This window comes from Bombina bombina, chromosome 5, assembly GCF_027579735.1.
Source record: "Bombina bombina isolate aBomBom1 chromosome 5, aBomBom1.pri, whole genome shotgun sequence".
Lineage (NCBI taxonomy): Eukaryota > Metazoa > Chordata > Amphibia > Anura > Bombinatoridae > Bombina > Bombina bombina.
In genome coordinates this window covers 194,236,550-194,254,909 of record NC_069503.1, presented here as the reverse complement: position 1 = coordinate 194,254,909, position 18,360 = coordinate 194,236,550, and the positions used below count along the sequence as shown (strand labels likewise).

General features: G+C 38.8%; 1 protein-coding gene across 1 annotated transcript in view; it reads right to left on the bottom strand.

Moving 5' to 3' along the window:
- NOM1 (nucleolar protein with MIF4G domain 1) overlaps nt 1-18,360 on the bottom strand; it is a 96,074-nt gene that overhangs the window by 74,909 nt on the left and 2,805 nt on the right. Inside the window, exon 2 of the mRNA XM_053713823.1 lies at nt 6,755-6,879. Coding sequence (XP_053569798.1) covers nt 6,755-6,879 — 125 coding nt within the window. The remainder of the gene's footprint in view (nt 1-6,754; nt 6,880-18,360) is intronic.

The following is an 18,360-nucleotide window of genomic DNA, read 5'->3' as shown; positions in this document are numbered from 1 at the left end:
AAGAGAGGGGGAAGAGAGAGAGCAAAAGAGAGGGGGAAGAGAGAGAGCAAAAGAGAGGGGGATGAGCGAGAGCAAAAGAGAGGGGGATGAGAGAGAGCAAAAGAGAGGGGGATGAGAGAGAGCAAAAGAGAGGGGGATGAGAGAGAGCAAAAGAGAGGGGGATGAGAGAGAGCAAAAGAGAGGGGGATGAGAGAGAGCAAAAGAGAGGGGGATGAGAGAGCAAAAGAGAGGGGGATGAGAGAGCAAAAGAGAGGGGGATGAGAGAGCAAAAGAGAGGGGGATGAGAGAGCAAAAGAGAGGGGGATGAGAGAGCAAAAGAGAGGGGGAGAGAGAGAGCAAAAGAGAGGGGGAGAGAGAGAGCAAAAGAGAGGGGGAGAGAGAGAGAGAGCAAAAGAGAGGAGGAGAGAGAGAGAGAGAGAGAGAGAGAGAGCAAAAGAGAGGGGGAGAGAGAGAGAGCAAAAGAGAGGGGGAGAGAGAGAGAGCAAAAGAGAGGGGGAGGGAGAGAGAGCAAAAGAGAGGGGGGAGAGAGAGCAAAAGAGAGGGGGGAGAGAGAGAGCAAAAGAGAGGGGGGAGAGAGAGAGCAAAAGAGAGGGGGAGAGAGAGAGAGTAAAAGAGAGGGGGGGAGAGAGAGAGCAAAAGAGAGGGGAGAGAGAGCAAAAGAGAGGGGGAGAGAGCAAGGAGTGGGACCGCTGTACTGCAAAAAATGGCCCGTGTACACGGGCTTTAGGACTAGTCTATAGATAATAAGGAAGAACTACTTTTGTGTTGGGAACAAACCCCCCTTAACCACTATTCTTGATTTATTGTTGTCTAAAAATATAAAAAATCCTTGTATGGCTCATAAAAAAAATGTATAGTGGTTCATAAAGGGATAGAAAACTCTAATCTCTTAAAGGCAGTATCAATCAGTATCTCACTACTTATTAATGTATAATTTGCCATAAAGTTGTCATGAAACTGTACCAACTTCAAAGGGACACTAGATTTTTTTTTGCATGAATGTTTTGTAGATGATCCATTTATATAGCCCATCTGGGAGTGTTTTTGTAAAAATGTATAGTATTGCTTGTATTTTTAATAACATTGTGCTGATTTTCAGACTCCTAACCAAGCCCCAAAGTTGTAGATGTATACCGATGTCTACATATTCCTGTGGCTCCTGTTTGCATAACCTGTCTTTTCATATGCAGTAAAGGGGGTAGTGTCTGCTATTCATGTTTCCCCAGCCCCTTTCACTGCGTGTCCCAGCCTAACCTTATCAGCAGTGCTAAACTGGGAGCTGCTAAGTACATTTTTAAAAGGTTTGATACTGGATTTTTAGATCAGTATCTGTGCATATTATTCTTTATAGTAGTGTCTATTACATGCAGTTATATAAAAATTGGTGCATACTGTCCCTTTTTACTAGAGCTTTCCTGAGAGTGTGAGGATAGGTTGCTTGTGCGACCAATCATCACATTATAAAGGAAGGATCAGGAGGGTGCCCTGGTTTAAGTAAATAGTACAGGAGATACGGCTTCTGATTGGTTTTAGGTAATGCTATGGGGTGACTGGTACAGAGGATTACATGGCAACGTCAGGGGTAAATTACAATAGTAAGTATATGAAATGTGAGAGGATGATTGAAAGGCTATACAGAGTAAGTAAATGCAATGCTGCCTTTCAAAATCAAATGTTCACTGTCCCCTTTTAATTTGATATGTGCTTGTCAAACAAGAAAAATAAGCATGAGCATTTCTTTACAGAAAGGGTGGTGGATTCATGGAATGGACTTCCAGTTGAGATGGCGCAGTCAAATTACTGTAAGAAAATTCTAGAATGATTGGATACACATAAAGGTTATCCTATGAATTCACTTTACACTGCAGGCACAAATATGGGCAGACTCGATGGACCTTCTGGTCCCTACCTGTTGTCAAAATCAATGTTTCTATTTTTTTTTTTTTTTTTATTTTTTTTTATTTAAATGTTTTTATTGAGGATTAAGAAATACAACCAGTGTCACAACGCAGGTGACTAAAAAATGCACATATATGTAAACATTACATTGTTGTGATGATAAAGTAAATATAGCTATTGATGGAAATACAAATCACATAAATCAAGCATATCAAGCATGAAATACAATATCAACCGCATGAACCTCATTTTTAATTATCATGAATAAAATTATAAACCTCATTTTTAAATAGTGTGAACAGACTGTAAACACAGGGGCAAACTAATACTGCAGTATTATCCATTAACTCAGTTTTCTAGGAACTTCATAAAGTCCTGTACACTTCAACTAGCATTCACAGTGCGCATCTCCAGGCGGGGGCGGCCCTCTATGGAAAGGAGGGAGGGAAAAGAGGGGAAATAGAAATTAAGAAATATGATAGGAGAGGAGAAGGGTGGGCAATCAGTTGATTAGTAGGGGACATAGGAAAGCAAGTATCATCAGCCAATTAGCATATCCCTAATTTGGTGTGGGAGTTTAATTATAATAATGGAATGGGTCATAAACTTTAATGCAGCTAAGAATTTAACTGTGATCTCCTTGATAGGTAAACCAAGGCTCCCAAATCCGCCAATAAAGCTCCTCCTTGTCCATGTTAGAGTAGAAACTTTGTTCCATTTTGGCGTATATCTGCATTATAGATATGACTGCTGTAATATCTGGGGGTTGGGTTTGTTTCCAGGCCCTTGCAATCGCCAGTTTCGTGGCCGCTAGGACAAAGATGGCCAGTTTAGATACGTGAGTTGGGACACTCTTCGGGAAGATATGTAGGAGGGCAATGGTAGGAGTGAGTGGGGTAGAAAGCCCAAGGTTAGCACAAAGGGTTTTTACCTGATTCCAGAGGGATGTACAATGTTTCTATTTTTAAAGGGACACTGAACCCAATTGTTTTCTTTCGTGATTAAGATAGAGCATGCAATTTTAAGCAACTTTCTAATTTACTCCTATTATTAATTTTTCTTCATTCTCTTGCTATTTTTATTTGAAAAAGAAGGCATCTAAGCTAAGGAGCCAGACAATTTTTGGTTCAGACACTGGATAGCACTTGCTTATTGGTGGATGAATGTATCCATCAATCAGCAAGAAAAACCCAGGTTGTTCACAAAAAATGGGCCAGTATATAAACTTACATTCTTGCTTTTCAAATAAAGATGCCAAGAGAATAAAGAAAAAATGGTAATAGGAGTAAATTAGAAAGTTGCATGCTCTATCTGAATCACAAAAGAAAATATTTGGGTTCAGTGTCCCTTTAAGTCCTGTTTTAGAAAATAACATTAAAACCAAATAAAGGTATAACCTTAAAGGGACTGTAAACACCTTGTTATTAGAAAACATTTAGGTTATCTTGCTATATAATAGCATATCAGACAAGTCTAAAAATATTAAAAACATAAGCCCGTCATACGCCACAAGGATATAGCTTTGATCAAAGCATCAGTAATTTTATTACCCAGCAGCAGTCATAAAAATGAATAGATATTTTCCCTGACAAAGGGTAAACTCTATATATCACTGAATGACCAGTTCCTGCAGGACAAAACAAATGTGTAAATTAATTAGAAGCAGCACTTGAGGTTGAGTGATTTAGATTTCACAGAGTTTCATCCTGTCAATTAAAAATATGAACTATAAAGTACTTGATACACTCTAGGACCGGAGCCAAGAAGAGAGTGCAGAACCGGCAGAACAGGACGCACTTGCATAGAGCGTGCACTTGCCCATCACTCAGGTGCACACAGTTATACACAGTGTTCTTCACAGGACCTATTTAAAGGGCCATAATCGTCAAAAAATGACACTAATTCATTAAAGCAAGTCATTTTAAGACTACTGGCGCTGCATTACTGAGTGTTTAACCTCCACAAAAGTGTTACACATACAGAAGTGCCACTCAGACCCGCAGAGCACTGCTGGTCCCAAGCAGAGACTGCTTCGGATCTAATCAACAGCACTAGTTACACATCTGAGTCATCCAGGGGCTAAACACACAGTAGTGCAGGGAGGAAATAAGGAATTAAAACATGTCATTTTTTGACGATTATAGCCCTTTAATGAGCACAGTAGTGCAGGGAGGAAATAAGGAATTAAAACGTCATTTTTTGACTATTATAGACCTTTAATGAGCACACCGCACGGCTCATTTTATGGACAACCCAGCTAACATTGAAGCCAATATTAAGATAAAATGATCCCTTTTTTATTGCACAAATTACTATTAAAGTGATTGTAAAGTTTAACGAGTTAAAGCCCAGTATCTAAAAAACATAATTTATGCTTACCTGATAAATTTATTTCTCTTGTGGTGTATCCAGTCCACGGATCATCCATTACTTGTGGGATATTCTCCTTCCCAACAGGAAGTTGCAAGAGGACACCCACAGCAGAGCTGTCCATATAGCTCCTCCCCTAACTGCCATATCCAGTCATTCGACCGAGGACAAGCAAGAGAAAGGAGAAACCATAGGGTGCAGTGGTGACTGTAGTTTAAAGTTAAAAAATACCTGCCATAAATTGACAGGGCGGGCTGTGGACTGGATACACCACAAGAGAAATAAATTTATCAGGTAAGCAAAAATTATGTTTTCTCTTGTAAGGTGTATCCAGTCCACGGATCATCCATTACTTGTGGGATACCAATACCAAAGCTAAAGTACACGGATGAAGGGAGGGACAAGGCAGGTACTTAAACGGAAGGTACCACTGCCTGTAAAACCTTTCTCCCAAAAATAGCCTCCGAAGAAGCAAACGTATCAAATTTATAGAATTTTGAAAAGGTATGAAGCGAAGACCAAGTCGCCGCCTTGCAAATCTGTTCAACAGAAGCCTCATTTTTAAAGGCCCATGTGGAAGCCACAGCTCTAGTAGAATGAGCTGTAATCCTTTCAGGAGGCTGCTGGCCAGCAGTCTCATAAGCTAAGCGTATTATACTCCTTAGCCAAAAAGAAAGAGAAGTTGCCGAAGCCTTTTGGCCTCTCCTCTGTCCAGAGTAGACAACAAACAAAGCAGATTGTTTGACGAAAATCTTTAGTAGCTTGTAAATAATACTTTAAAGCACGAACCACGTCAAGATTGTGTAATAGACGTTCCTTCTTCGAAGAAGGATTAGGACACAATGACGGAACAACAATCTCCTGATTGATATTCTTATTAGATACCACCTTAGGTAAAAACCCAGGTTTGGTACGCAAAACTACCTTATCTGCAACTACCTTATCTGCATGGAAAATCAGATAAGGGGAATCACATTGTAAGGCAGATAACTCGGAAACTCTATGAGCCGAGGAAATAGCTACCAAAAACAGAACTTTCCAAGATAAAAGTTTGATATCTATGGAATGAAGAGGTTCAAACGGAACCCCCTGAAGAACTTTAAGAACCAAATTTAAACTCCATGGCGGAGCAACAGGTTTAAACACAGGCTTGATTCTAACTAAAGCCTGACAAAATGCCTGAACGTCTGGACTATCCGCCACACGCTTGTGCAAAAGAATAGACAGAGCAGAAATCTGTCCCTTTAAGGAACTAGCTGACAATCCATTTTCCAATCCTTCTTGGAGAAAAGATAATATCCTGGGAATCCTGACTCTACTCCATGAGTAACCCTTGGATTCACACCAAAAAAGATATTTACGTTACACCACTTCTCTCTTACTACTTCCATGCTTGTCGAGAGTTGCAAGAGAATGAATGGATATGGCAGTTAGGGGAGGAGCAATATGGACAGCTCTGCGGTGGGTGTCCTCTTGCAACTTCCTGTTGGGAAGGAGAATATCCCACAAGTAATGGATGATCCGTGGACTGGATACACCTTACAAGAGAAATACTCTTAAAAACAGGGGCACTTTAATTCATTAAACTTTACAATTACGCTTTTTTTTAATACTTACCTTTTATTTACTGTAAACAGACTGGGCGATACTCCACCCACATCCTCTTCTGTATTTAATGACAAATCCGGCTTCCTCCAATCGTTGCGTGCCCCCATTGGGGTACAGCTCATGGGGTACGCATGGTCTGTTTTCAGTAACAAAAAGGTAATGATTTTTTTATTTATTTTTTTTAAAGCGTCATTGCAAAGTTTAATGAATTAAAGTGTCCCTGTTTTTAAGAGTATTTTTATACTGGGCTTTAATTTGTTAAACTTTACAATCACTTTATGTTAAATTATTTTGTGCTTTGGATAGCTTAATGTGATGGCAAATGTAAACGATTTGCTAAAGCTATACCGAAAGAATGTATTTTATGGGCCTTCATTCATGATTGTAATGTAATATATGCTGTTACCTAATTTGATTAGTTTAATTGTTTGCTTACATTATCCTTTTCTGTCCACCTAATGCAAACGTAATTTTTTTTTCAAGAGGCGACGTTTTCTACCAAATATCCAATAGAAATGCTAGCCATACAGAACTCACAAATTCCAAAGCTTTTTTCTTTTTTTCTTTTTTTTTTCTGAGTGTCGTATGGCTAGCACAGCTATTGGGTATTTGGTAGAAAACGTTGCCTCTTAAAAAAAAGTTACAATTGTGGTGGGTGGACAGAAAAGGGTAATGTAAGCAAACAAATAAACTAATCAAATACTGTAAACTAATAAACTAATTTAATAAAGGTCTAATTAATTTAAAACATTCATTTGGTTTAGCTTTAACAAATCGTTTAAATTTACCATCACTTGAAGCAACATTTATGAATAACAGAACATGCTATAATATTGCAGAGTATTACACTGTCCCCACCTGGCTACTGATACTGTACCTGTTTATTAAACCTTTCACGTTCTTTTTCACTCTTTCCAGTTCTTCCCTCTTTTTAGCATCCAGAACTTCATTAGTTTGCCTCAGCTGAGGTGGGATATACTTGCTGCCTGAATCCTGATCTTTCTGAGAGGAATAACAAGCATGCACATGAATGCCTTAATAATTAAAAAATAAATTTTGCCTTTTTTTATATATGCATCAGTAATTAATCACTTCATTGCAAAATAACTGCATATAAAATAAATATTTTAAACAAATTTAAAACAAATTTTGTTCACAGACTGCATTTTTTGTATTTCAGGAACACACCTCTTGAAAAGTCTCAAGTGATGTTTAGCGTATCTCCTTTGTTGTGCAAGAGCTCATTTAGATTTGCCACTGCAATCACTGTGCAGTATATTGTAAATTACACAATTATTTTTTTGTTGAGATGTAAATTACAGAGAAATTAGTCATAAATAATGGAATGTGCTACATTTTATTTCACTGTGAACAACATAGGGTTTAAGAGGGATGTTAAACACCTCTTTCTTTTGTGTAAAAAGTTGTGCTCCCTAGAATGGCCAAAAAGCAAATTCTGTAACCAAATTGCCTAAACCAGCTATTTGATTTGCAGCATTTTGAAAACCTAGGTTACAGAAATAGCTTTTTGGCCTCTCTAGGGAGCGTAGAAAAAGGACACGTATATATATATATATATATATTGGGTAAAGTCAGAAATTGGGTAATCCTATGATTACCCAATCGGCTGTGGGTAATGCCTGATGTATGATCATAAATCTCCTCAGAGTGCGGAGACACCGCATCAAACATATATAGTATGCACTGTAATTCCCCCGATCTTCACTATCTTTTTTGCCTCTGCCTGGGGGGTCCAAGGGGGGCTCTTTCCCCAAGGTTCACTTGGGGTGGATGCCAGAGGATCGGCAGGGCGCCTTCCTTGAACCCTCCAGTCGGAGGCAAAAGAAATAGTGTAGGTGGGGGAAATACAGTACATCGGGCTTTACCCACAGCACACACACACATATATATATATACATACAAAATAAATGTTTTAAAAACATGTAAAATGGCAGTACATGCTAGCTACTACTATGGAATATAAAAAGTAAAGGTTAGCCTGGGAATAATTTCCGGATGTGCTTTTTAAAATTATATTAGTTGTCTATTGAAAAAGTAAAATTTTAGTTTCCATAAGGAAATGGGCACCACCATGTTGTAACCTATGTTTCCTTCTTTGCTGAGGCCAATCAGGGACAGTTATAAACGGGTCACTAGAGTGTACAACCAATGACAGTGAGGATTATAGCAGTGTTAGGTTTGGTTCTGCACTTCCACTTTTAACAGGAATTGGAAAATCCACAATTTTCAGAACACAGGAAAATGGGACTAAATAATTAAAGAAATTATATGGCAAAGTTTTGTTCTGATTTTTTATAAACACAAAGTAAACATCTTGAGACTGCAGTATAAGATGTGTAATGTTGTTAATCAAAGGGCATTATATTAAAAGGGATATTCCATTATTTTGCATTTCAGGGACACAGCATGTTCTCTCCTCTGTTGTGACCAAGTAAAAACAGATATAAAATGTGCGTGTGCATTGTTTAAACACTGTGCAGCATTTTGTAGGGTCAGGGTTAGAATCCTCATCCGCCCTAAGGCAGTGGAAAAAGAAATCAGGAAAAACAAGCAACAAAGCTCATTCGAAAGTTCTGTGGAATGTATTATTGCAGGGCTTGACAAACCCAGGACCCGGGAGCACTTGTTTAGAGTCCCAAAGACACATCACAACTGTGAAACATAAATCCAACTTTTATTGGGTTACCATATAAATGTATGTGTTTGTAATGAATATGTGTGTGTGTTATATATATAAAAATAATAAAATAAGTAAAACAGTCTTATGAAGGGTTGAGATCCCCGAAATGTCACGGTTCTTTTTTGTGCCAATAAAACACTTTTTTCATAGTGCATGCTAATTATGGATTTGTTGATGAGCGTGCTTGCACCCTGGTAGTCGACACATAGGCGAGAGTGCGCTCTGTTGGGACTGTTTATATATGTCCCTTTATAAATCACACTTTTCTACATACACACACATATGTATATATAAAACACGGGATGCCTCTCACTATTCAGGCCAGATTGCCGGGGTGGGAGCCCCCATATTGCCCTCAAGGTGGGTGAGTGCTAGTGACGGCTCACAGCCGTCGTTAGCACATTTAAAGGGTTAATGATTCAGATAGAACATGCAATTTTAAGAAACTTTCTAATTTACTCTTGCCATCAAATTTTCTTCGTTCTCTTGCTATCTTTATTTTAAAAGCAGGAATTTGAAGCTTAGGAGCCAGCCCATTTTAGGTTCAGCACCCTGGATGGCGCTTGCTTATTGGTGGCTACATTAGGCAAACCAATAAGCAATCATAACCCAGGTTCTCAACCAAAAATGGGCCGGCTCTTAAAGGGACATGAAACCCAACATTTTTCTTATTTTACATGATTCAAATAGAGCATGTGATTTTAAACAACTTTCCAATGTACTACTTTTATCCGAATTGCTTCATTCTCTTGGTATCTTTTTTTGATGGAGCAGCTATGCACTACTGCAAGCTATCTGAAGACATCTGGTGAACCAATGAAAACAGGCATTTTTGTGCAGCCACCAATCAGCAGCTAGCTCCCAGTAATGCATGGCTACTCGTGAGCCTACCTAGATATGCTTTTCAACTAAGGATACCACAAGAAAGAAGCAATTTAGATAACAGAAGTAAATTGGAAAGTTGTTTAAAATCAATGTTCTGTATGAATAATGGAAGAAAAAAAAATTTAAATTTCATGTCCCTTTCAGCTTTACATTCCCGCTTTTTAAATAAAGATGGTACGAGAACGAAGAAAAATTGATAAAAGGAGTAAATTAGAAAGTTGCTTAAAATGGCATGCTCTATCTGAATCATTAAAGAAAAAAAATTGGATTTAGTGTCCCTTTAAAGTGAATGTCAATTTTGATGCTAAAGTGCCCGGTTTTTAAAAATTCGATTAAAAACAGGGGCACTTTAATTCATCAAAATTTACATTTCACTCCTGTTGAGAAAAAAATACTTACCTTTTAAACTTCACAGCTGCTCCAGCTTCCTCCACCCGTCGCAAAGCCTCTTCCTGGGTCTAAAATGAGGAATCCGGCTTCCTCCAATCACAGCGTTGAATCAGACACTGATTCCCTCGGGGGGGAAGCCGTGATTGGAGGATGACCTATCCATCATTTCTGACATCAGAAATGGCTTGCAACAACCGGAGGAAGCTGGAGCTGCTGTGAAGTTTAAAATGTAAGTTTTTTTCTCAACAGGAGTGAAATGTAAATTTTGATGAATTAAAGTGCCCCTGTTTTTAATCGAATTTTTAAAAACCGGGCACTTTAGCATCAAAATTGACATTCACTTTAAATTAAAAAAAAACAACTAATTTTATGACTAAGGAACGTATTTGGTATAAATGCTGTCGGGTAAGGTATTTAGCGTTTTAATTCTGGATTTGTAAAAACTATTAAGATCCCCACTCTGGCACTATTAATAATATAATCTATTTGTATAGCACCGGCACGTAAAGTGATAAGCAATTTCTTTAATATGTACAGGTAATTGCATGATATTTATCAGCAGTTAAAACACTACAATGTAAAATGGTTACCAAACACACGTTTTAAAAGTAACTAAACATTCAGTTTGTTAGCAAAATTTGCATTGTCTTGCAGTCCAGGGATACAACCCTTTTAACAGCCTCCTATCCCCTCTGCAGAGACCAATAAGCGCAGATATAAATGAGCTACACAATCACTGTGTACAATATACAAGGGTTAAAGGGACAGTTTACCAAAAAACTTTCTCTCCTTTAATTTATTCCCAATGATCCATTTTACCTGCTAGAGTGTATTAAATTGTTTACAATAGTTTCTTAGCCTTTATATTGGCATTTGAAATAGCTAATTTTTCCTGCAGTATCCCTACCTATACTGAAAGTTTCTATACCTAGGTATAGGCTATTGAGAAACTATTTTAACACAGTCAGCAGAAGTAATCGCACTCACAGTGGGAGGTGGAAGAGATAAAGCTCTAAAATGTTAATTTTCAACTGTTCTTTCTAAGTATTGTACAGGGAGTGCAGAATTATTAGGCAAATGAGTATTTTAACCACATCATCCTCTTCATGCATGTTGTCTTACTCCAAGCTGTATAGGCTCGAAAGCCTACTACCAATTAAGCATATTAGGTGATGTGCATCTCTGTTATGAGAAGGGGTGTGGTCTAATGACATCAACACCCTATATCAGGTGTGCATAATTATTAGGCAACTTCCTTTCCTTTGGCAAAATGGGTCAAAAGAAGGTCTTGACAGGCTCAGAAAAGTCAAAAATAGTGAGATATCTTGCAGAGGGATGCAGCACTCTTAAAATTGCAAAGCTTCTGAAGCGTGATCATCGAACAATCAAGCATTTCATTCAAAATAGTCAACAGGGTCGCAAGAAGCGTGTGGAAAAACCAAGGCGCAAAATAACTGCCCATGAACTGAGAAAAGTCAAGCGTGCAGCTGCCAAGATGCCACTTGCCACCAGTTTGGCCATATTTCAGAGCTGCAACATCACTGGTGTGCAATACTCAGAGACATGGCCAAGGTAAGAAAGGCTGAAAGACGACCACCACTGAACAAGACACACAAGCTGAAACGTCAAGACTGGGCCAAGAAATATCTCAAGACTGATTTTTCTAAGGTTTTATGGACTGATGAAATGAGAGTGAGTCTTGATGGGCCAGATGGATGGGCCCGTGGCTGGATTGGTAAAGGGCAGAGAGCTCCAGTCCGACTCAGACGCCAGCAAGGTGGAGGTGGAGTACTGGTTTGGGCTGGTATCATCAAAGATGAGCTTGTGGGGCCTTTTCGGGTTGAGGATGGAGTCAAGCTCAACTCCCAGTCCTACTGCCAGTTTCTGGAAGACACCTTCTTCAAGCAGTGGTACAGGAAGAAGTCTGCCTCCTTCAAGAAAAACATGATTTTCATGCAGGACAATGCTCCCTCACACGCGTCCAAGTACTCCACATCGTGGCTGGCAAGAAAGGGTATAAAAGAAGAAATTCTAATGACATGGCCTCCTTGTTCACCTGATCTGAACCCCATTGAGAACCTGTGGTCCATCATCAAATGTGAGATTTACAAGGAGGGAAAACAGTACACCTCTCTGAACATTGTCTGGGAGGCTATGGTTGCTGCTGCACGCAATGTTGATGGCGAACAGATCAAAACACTGACAGAATCCATGGATGGCAGGCTTTTGAGTGTCCTTGCAAAGAAAGGTGGCTATATTGGTCACTGATTTGTTTTTGTTTTGTTTTTGAATGTCAGAAATGTATATTTGTGAATGTTGAGATGTTATATTGGTTTCACTGGTAAAAATAAATAATTGAAATGGGTATATATTTGTTTTTTGTTAAGTTGCCTAATAATTATGCACAGTAATAGTCACCTGCACACATAGATATCCCCCTAAAATAGCTATAACTAAAAACAAACTAAAAACTACTTCCAAAACTATTCAGCTTTGATATTAATGAGTTTTTTGGGTTCATTGAGAACATGGTTGTTGTTCAATAATAAAATTAATCCTCAAAAATACAACTTGCCTAATAATACTGCACTCCCTGTATAGAGACAGCGTTAAGAAAGGGAAGCATTTGAGTGATAAGATAACGAGATCTGATCTGTCAGCAAGCTTAGCCTATTTTGATGGGTTGTGGTTTCAAAGTGCAAATCCAGCTATTTCTTTTGCAAAAAGAAGCATCTTAAGCATCCGTTATTGACGTGGCTCGCTAGTATTTCAGAGTAACTTGCTCACTACGGATTCTTTCTTGCTCCAGTGCTCTCAGCGGTTGAACATATAGCTCCTAGCTGTCAGACGTATTTTCTCTTGTTTTGTAACTCCAATGCTGCTACGCGTTTCGGCTGAACACTGAAGCCTTTTTCAAGCAGAACCACGCCAATAACCAGCACGGCATAAAGACGCCAAAGTTAATGCTGTAGGATCCAAGCCCAAACAAGTTGCCATAAGCAGTGTTAGCTGAGACAGAAACAAGGAAGTGATTTTTTACCGGTAACTGCCTGAAGTACTTCAGATTATAACTTTGCATTGACAGTGTTTAGTGTCGTTTCAACATCTAAGCCCTAGGCACATTTATATTTGGACATCACTTTTTAAGTTGGTGTTCATCTCTGGCCAGAGACATTTTATTTATGTGTTTAACCAAAGTGGTTATCGGATGTGTCCAATTTATGTTTTATTAATCAAATATATGTGCTCGGTTTAGTAGTACTCAAATACCGAATTTTAATATTGCATTAGTTTTTATGTTATTAATTATCTGCTATTTATTTAGCATCATAAAATAAATTCCTTTTTAGTGATTATATGGTTATCCACATTTTTTTTATTTATAAGAAACGTCTTAAATTAAATTGTTTGTAGTGATTCTATGATTATCCATATCCACAAGGTGTTCTTTATCTATAAGATACAAAAGGTTGCTTTATTATCAGTTGTTTCTGATAGTACCTAATAGGATCATAAGCCCCTCAGTGATACTTTGTAATAAACGTATACTATATATGAGTATTGCAATATAAGTATATAAAAAGTCCTTTCCTGACTTTACAACCGTTTATCCCTCATATTGGGTTGTAGAGGCGCACCTTAGAATATTTCTGTTGACAAACTTTTCTTTTCTACCATGCATAATTAGACATGTTATGGGGACCTCAAAAATGTTAACTTCTCATGTTGTGTGACTAGTGCTAGAGATATTACCAAGAATCTGAATTTCAGAAAAATTAAACTAAAAAAAATGGCCCCACAAAGCAGTATCCATATGCACCTGAAAATCATGTTTAGAATCATGTTTATATATTTTATTGACCAACCGGCTAAAATTGTAGCCAATATTAAATACACTTTTAAAACAGCTCTCTCTTTTACTAGAAGTATTTTTGCTTATACATGTATAGTACAAAAATGCTTCTAGCCAAAACTGAAATACATCCATAACTGGATTTATCAGGTAACAACTGAAAAACAATGCACTTTAAGACAGCGAGTGACTAGCCTTGTTGTCTGCTGACTAAAGCACAGATTGGCTCCTCAAAATAAGGCAAATGGTGGTTGGAGTTTGGCTATTGAAAAATAATTGCAGTAAAAAGGATTTTAAAGGGACAGTCAACACCAGAATTTGTGTTGTTTTAAAAGATAGATAATCACTTAATTACCCATTCCCTAGTTTTGCATAACCAACACAGTTATAATAATAATACATGTTTTACCTCTGTAATTACCTTGTATCTAAGCCTCTGCAGACTGCCCCCATATTTCAGTTTTTTTGACAGACTTGCATTTTAGCCAATCAGTGCTCACTCCTCGGTAAATTCACGTGCATGAGCTCAATGTTATCTATATGAAATGCATGAACTAACGCCCTCTAGTGGTGAAAAACTATTAAAATGCATTTAGATTAGAGGTGGCCTTCAAGGAATTAGCATATGAACCTCCTAGGTTTAGCTTTCAAATAAGAATATCAATAGAACAAAGCAAAATTGGTGATAAAAGTAAATTGGAAAGTTGTTTAAAATTACATCCCCTATTTGAATCATGAAAGTTTTTTTGGGACTTGACTGTCCCTTTAATTTGTTTTAAAAACATTAAGAATTGGCTATGTTATTCTATAATTACAAAATAGAAATGTCCCTTTAAAGGACCAGTCAACAATACAGGATAGCATCATAAATTCATTCACAATATAAAATTAAGTATGTAGAGCTGTACCTGTGTAAGTTGCATCTTTTAAATCACTAAAAACTATCGTTTTTCATTTTTTTCAAGCTTTCCCCGTCCTTCTATGTCACATGGGTGAGGTTGCCAAATGAAAAATGCAGATGTATATGCATTTTTCTGCCTCTGTGCATTCGAAACGCCACTGGCACCACGGGACTGCACTTCTTTAGTGGAGCAGTGCACATAAAAGACTGTGAAACTGTCCACAGAAAGAAGAAGACAAAGCTGTCAACCCCTCATTTAGGGCAGGAACTTTTATTTGCGGTTTGTTTATTGTCTTTTTAACCAGTTAGACAGATATCAACCCAATAAGAAAACGCTCAGATACTTGCTCGTCTCACTCCCAGCGTTACCTGCACGTTGAAAAAGCTGGGAGTGACGTCATCTGAGCATTCAGCGAACACCCAGCACCTCACTTGGAAGCGTTCCCCGAACGCACCAAGCGAGCGCTGGGTCCGCTTGAGGTGCTTGCCGAACGCGGCCTAAGTTAGCACATTGCAGAGCTATGCAATATTTAAATGCTTTTACAAATGTGTTTTGTATTACAGAGACATGAAAACAAAAAAATCATGATATAGACAGAATACAATTTTAAACTTTTCCAATTTACTTTTATCATCTAATTTGCTCAATTATCTTGGTATCTTTTGCTGAAGAAGCACCAGTGCACTACACAGAGCTAGCTGAATGTATTGGGTGGGCCAATAACATGAGTCATACATGTGCAACAATCAGCAGCTCCTAAACCTACCTAAGTATCCTTTTCAAAAAAGGATACCAAGATAACAAAAATTAGATAATAGAAGGAAATTGTAAAGTTGTTAAAATGATATGCTCTATCTGATATATGAAAGAAAAAAGTGTTTCATGTCCCTTTCATGTCTAGTCAAAATTAAACTTTCAAGATTCAGATAGGGCATGCAGTTAAACTTTCCATTTTACTTTATCATCACATTTGCTTTGCTCTCTTGGGCCTAGATTTAGAGTTCGGCGGTAGCCGTCAAAACCAGCGTTAGAGGCTCCTAACGCTGGTTTTGGCCGCCCGCTGGTATTTGGAGTCAGTGATTAAAGGGTCTAACGCTCACTTTGCAGCCGCGACTTTTCCATACCGCAGATCCCCCTACGCCATTTGCGTATCCTATCTTTTCAATGGGATCTTTCTAACGCCGGTATTTAGAGTCGTTTCTGCAGTGAGCGTTAGAGCTCTAACGACAAGATTCCAGCCGCCTGAAAAAAGCAGGAGTTAAGAGCTTTCTGGCTAACGCCGGTTTATAAAGCTCTTAACTACTGTACCCTAAAGTACACTAACACCCATAAACTACCTATGTACCCCTAAACCGAGCTCCCCCCACATCGCCGCCACTCGATTAAAAATTTTAACCCCTAATCTTCCGACCGCCACCTACGTTATACTTATGTACCCCTAATCTGCTGCCCCTAACCCCGCCGACCCCTATATTACATTTATTAACCCCTAATCTGCCCCCCACAACATCGCCGCCAGCTACTTACAATAATTAACCCCTAATCTTCCGACCGCAAAGCGCCGCCACCTACGTTATCCCTATGTACCCCTAATCTGCTGCCCCTAACACCGCCGACCCCTATATTATATTTATTAACCCCTAATCTGCCCCCCTCAACGTCGCTGACACCTACCTACACTTATTAACCCCTAATCTGCCGAGCGGACCTGAGCGCTACTATAATAAAGTTATTAACCCCGAATCCGCCTCACTAACCCTATCATAAATAGTATTAACCCCTAATCTGCCCTCCCTAACATCGCCGACACCTACCTTCAATTATTAACCCCTAATCTGACGACCGGAGCTCACCGCTATTCTAATAAATGTATTAACCCCTAAAGCTAAGTCTAACCCTAACACTAACACCCCCCTAACTTAAATATAATTTTAATCTAACGAAATAAATTAACTCTTATTAAATAAATTAATCCTATTTAAAGCTAAATACTTACCTGTAAAATAAACCCTAATATAGCTACAATATAAATTATAATTATATTATAGCTATTTTAGGATTAATATTTATTTTACAGGTAACTTTGTATTTATTTTAACTAGGTACAATAGCTATTAAATAGTTAAGAACTATTTAATAGTTACCTAGTTAAAATAATAACAAATTTACCTGTAAAATAAATCCTAACCTAGGATATAATTAAACCTAACACTACCCTATCAATAAAATAATTAAATAAACTACCTACAATTACCTACAATTAACCTAACACTACACTATCAATAAATTAAATAAACACAATTGCTACAAATAAATACAATTAAATAAACTAGCTAAAGTACAAAAAATAAAAAAGAACTAAGTTACAGAAAATAAAAAAATATTTACAAACATAAGAAAAATATTACAACAATTTTAAACTAATTACACCTACTCTAAGCCCCCTAATAAAATAACAAAGCCCCCCAAAATAATAAATTCCCTACCCTATTCTAAATTAAAAAAGTTACAAGCTCTTTTACCTTACCAGCCCTGAACAGGGCCCTTTGCGGGGCATGCCCCAAGAAGTTCAGCTCTTTTGCCTGTAAAAAAAAACATACAATACCCCCCCCCCCCAACATTACAACCCACCACCCACATACCCCTAATCTAACCCAAACCCCCCTTAAATAAACCTAACACTAATCCCCTGAAGATCTTCCTACCTTGTCTTCACCATCCAGGTATCACCGATCCGTCCTGGTTCCAAGATCTTCATCCAACCCAAGCGGGGGTTGGCGATCCATAATCCGGTGCTGAAGAGGTCCAGAAGAGGCTCCAAAGTCTTCATCCTATCCGGGAAGAAGAGGCGATCCGGACCGGCAACCATCTTGATCCAAGCGGCATCTTCTATCTTCATCCGATGACGACCGGCTCCATCCTGAAGACCTCCACCGCGGACCCATCTTCTTCCGGCGACGTCCAACTGCAGAATGACGGTTCCTTTAAGGGACGTCATCCAAGATGGCGTCCCTCGAATTCCGATTGGCTGATAGGATTCTATCAGCCAATCGGAATTAAGGTAGGAATATTCTGATTGGCTGATGGAATCAGCCAATCAGAATCAAGTTCAATCCGATTGGCTGATCCAATCAGCCAATCAGATTGAGCTCGCATTCTATTGGCTGATCGGAACAGCCAATAGAATGCGAGCTCAATCTGATTGGCTGATTGGATCAGCCAATCGGATTGAACTTGATTCTGATTGGCTGATTCCATCAGCCAATCAGAATATTCCTACCTTAATTCCGATTGGCTGATAGAATCCTATCAGCCAATCGGAATTCGAGGGACGCCATCTTGGATGACGTCCCTTAAAGGAACCGTCATTCTGCAGTTGGACGTCGCCGGAAGAAGATGGGTCCGCGGTGGAGGTCTTCAGGATGGAGCCGGTCGTCATCGGATGAAGATAGAAGATGCCGCTTGGATCAAGATGGTTGCCGGTCCGGATCGCCTCTTCTTCCCGGATAGGATGAAGACTTTGGAGCCTCTTCTGGACCTCTTCAGCACCGGATTATGGATCGCCAACCCCCGCTTGGGTTGGATGAAGATCTTGGAACCAGGACGGATCGGTGATACCTGGATGGTGAAGACAAGGTAGGAAGATCTTCAGGGGATTAGTGTTAGGTTTATTTAAGGGGGGTTTGGGTTAGATTAGGGGTATGTGGGTGGTGGGTTGTAATGTTGGGGGGGGGGGTATTGTATGTTTTTTT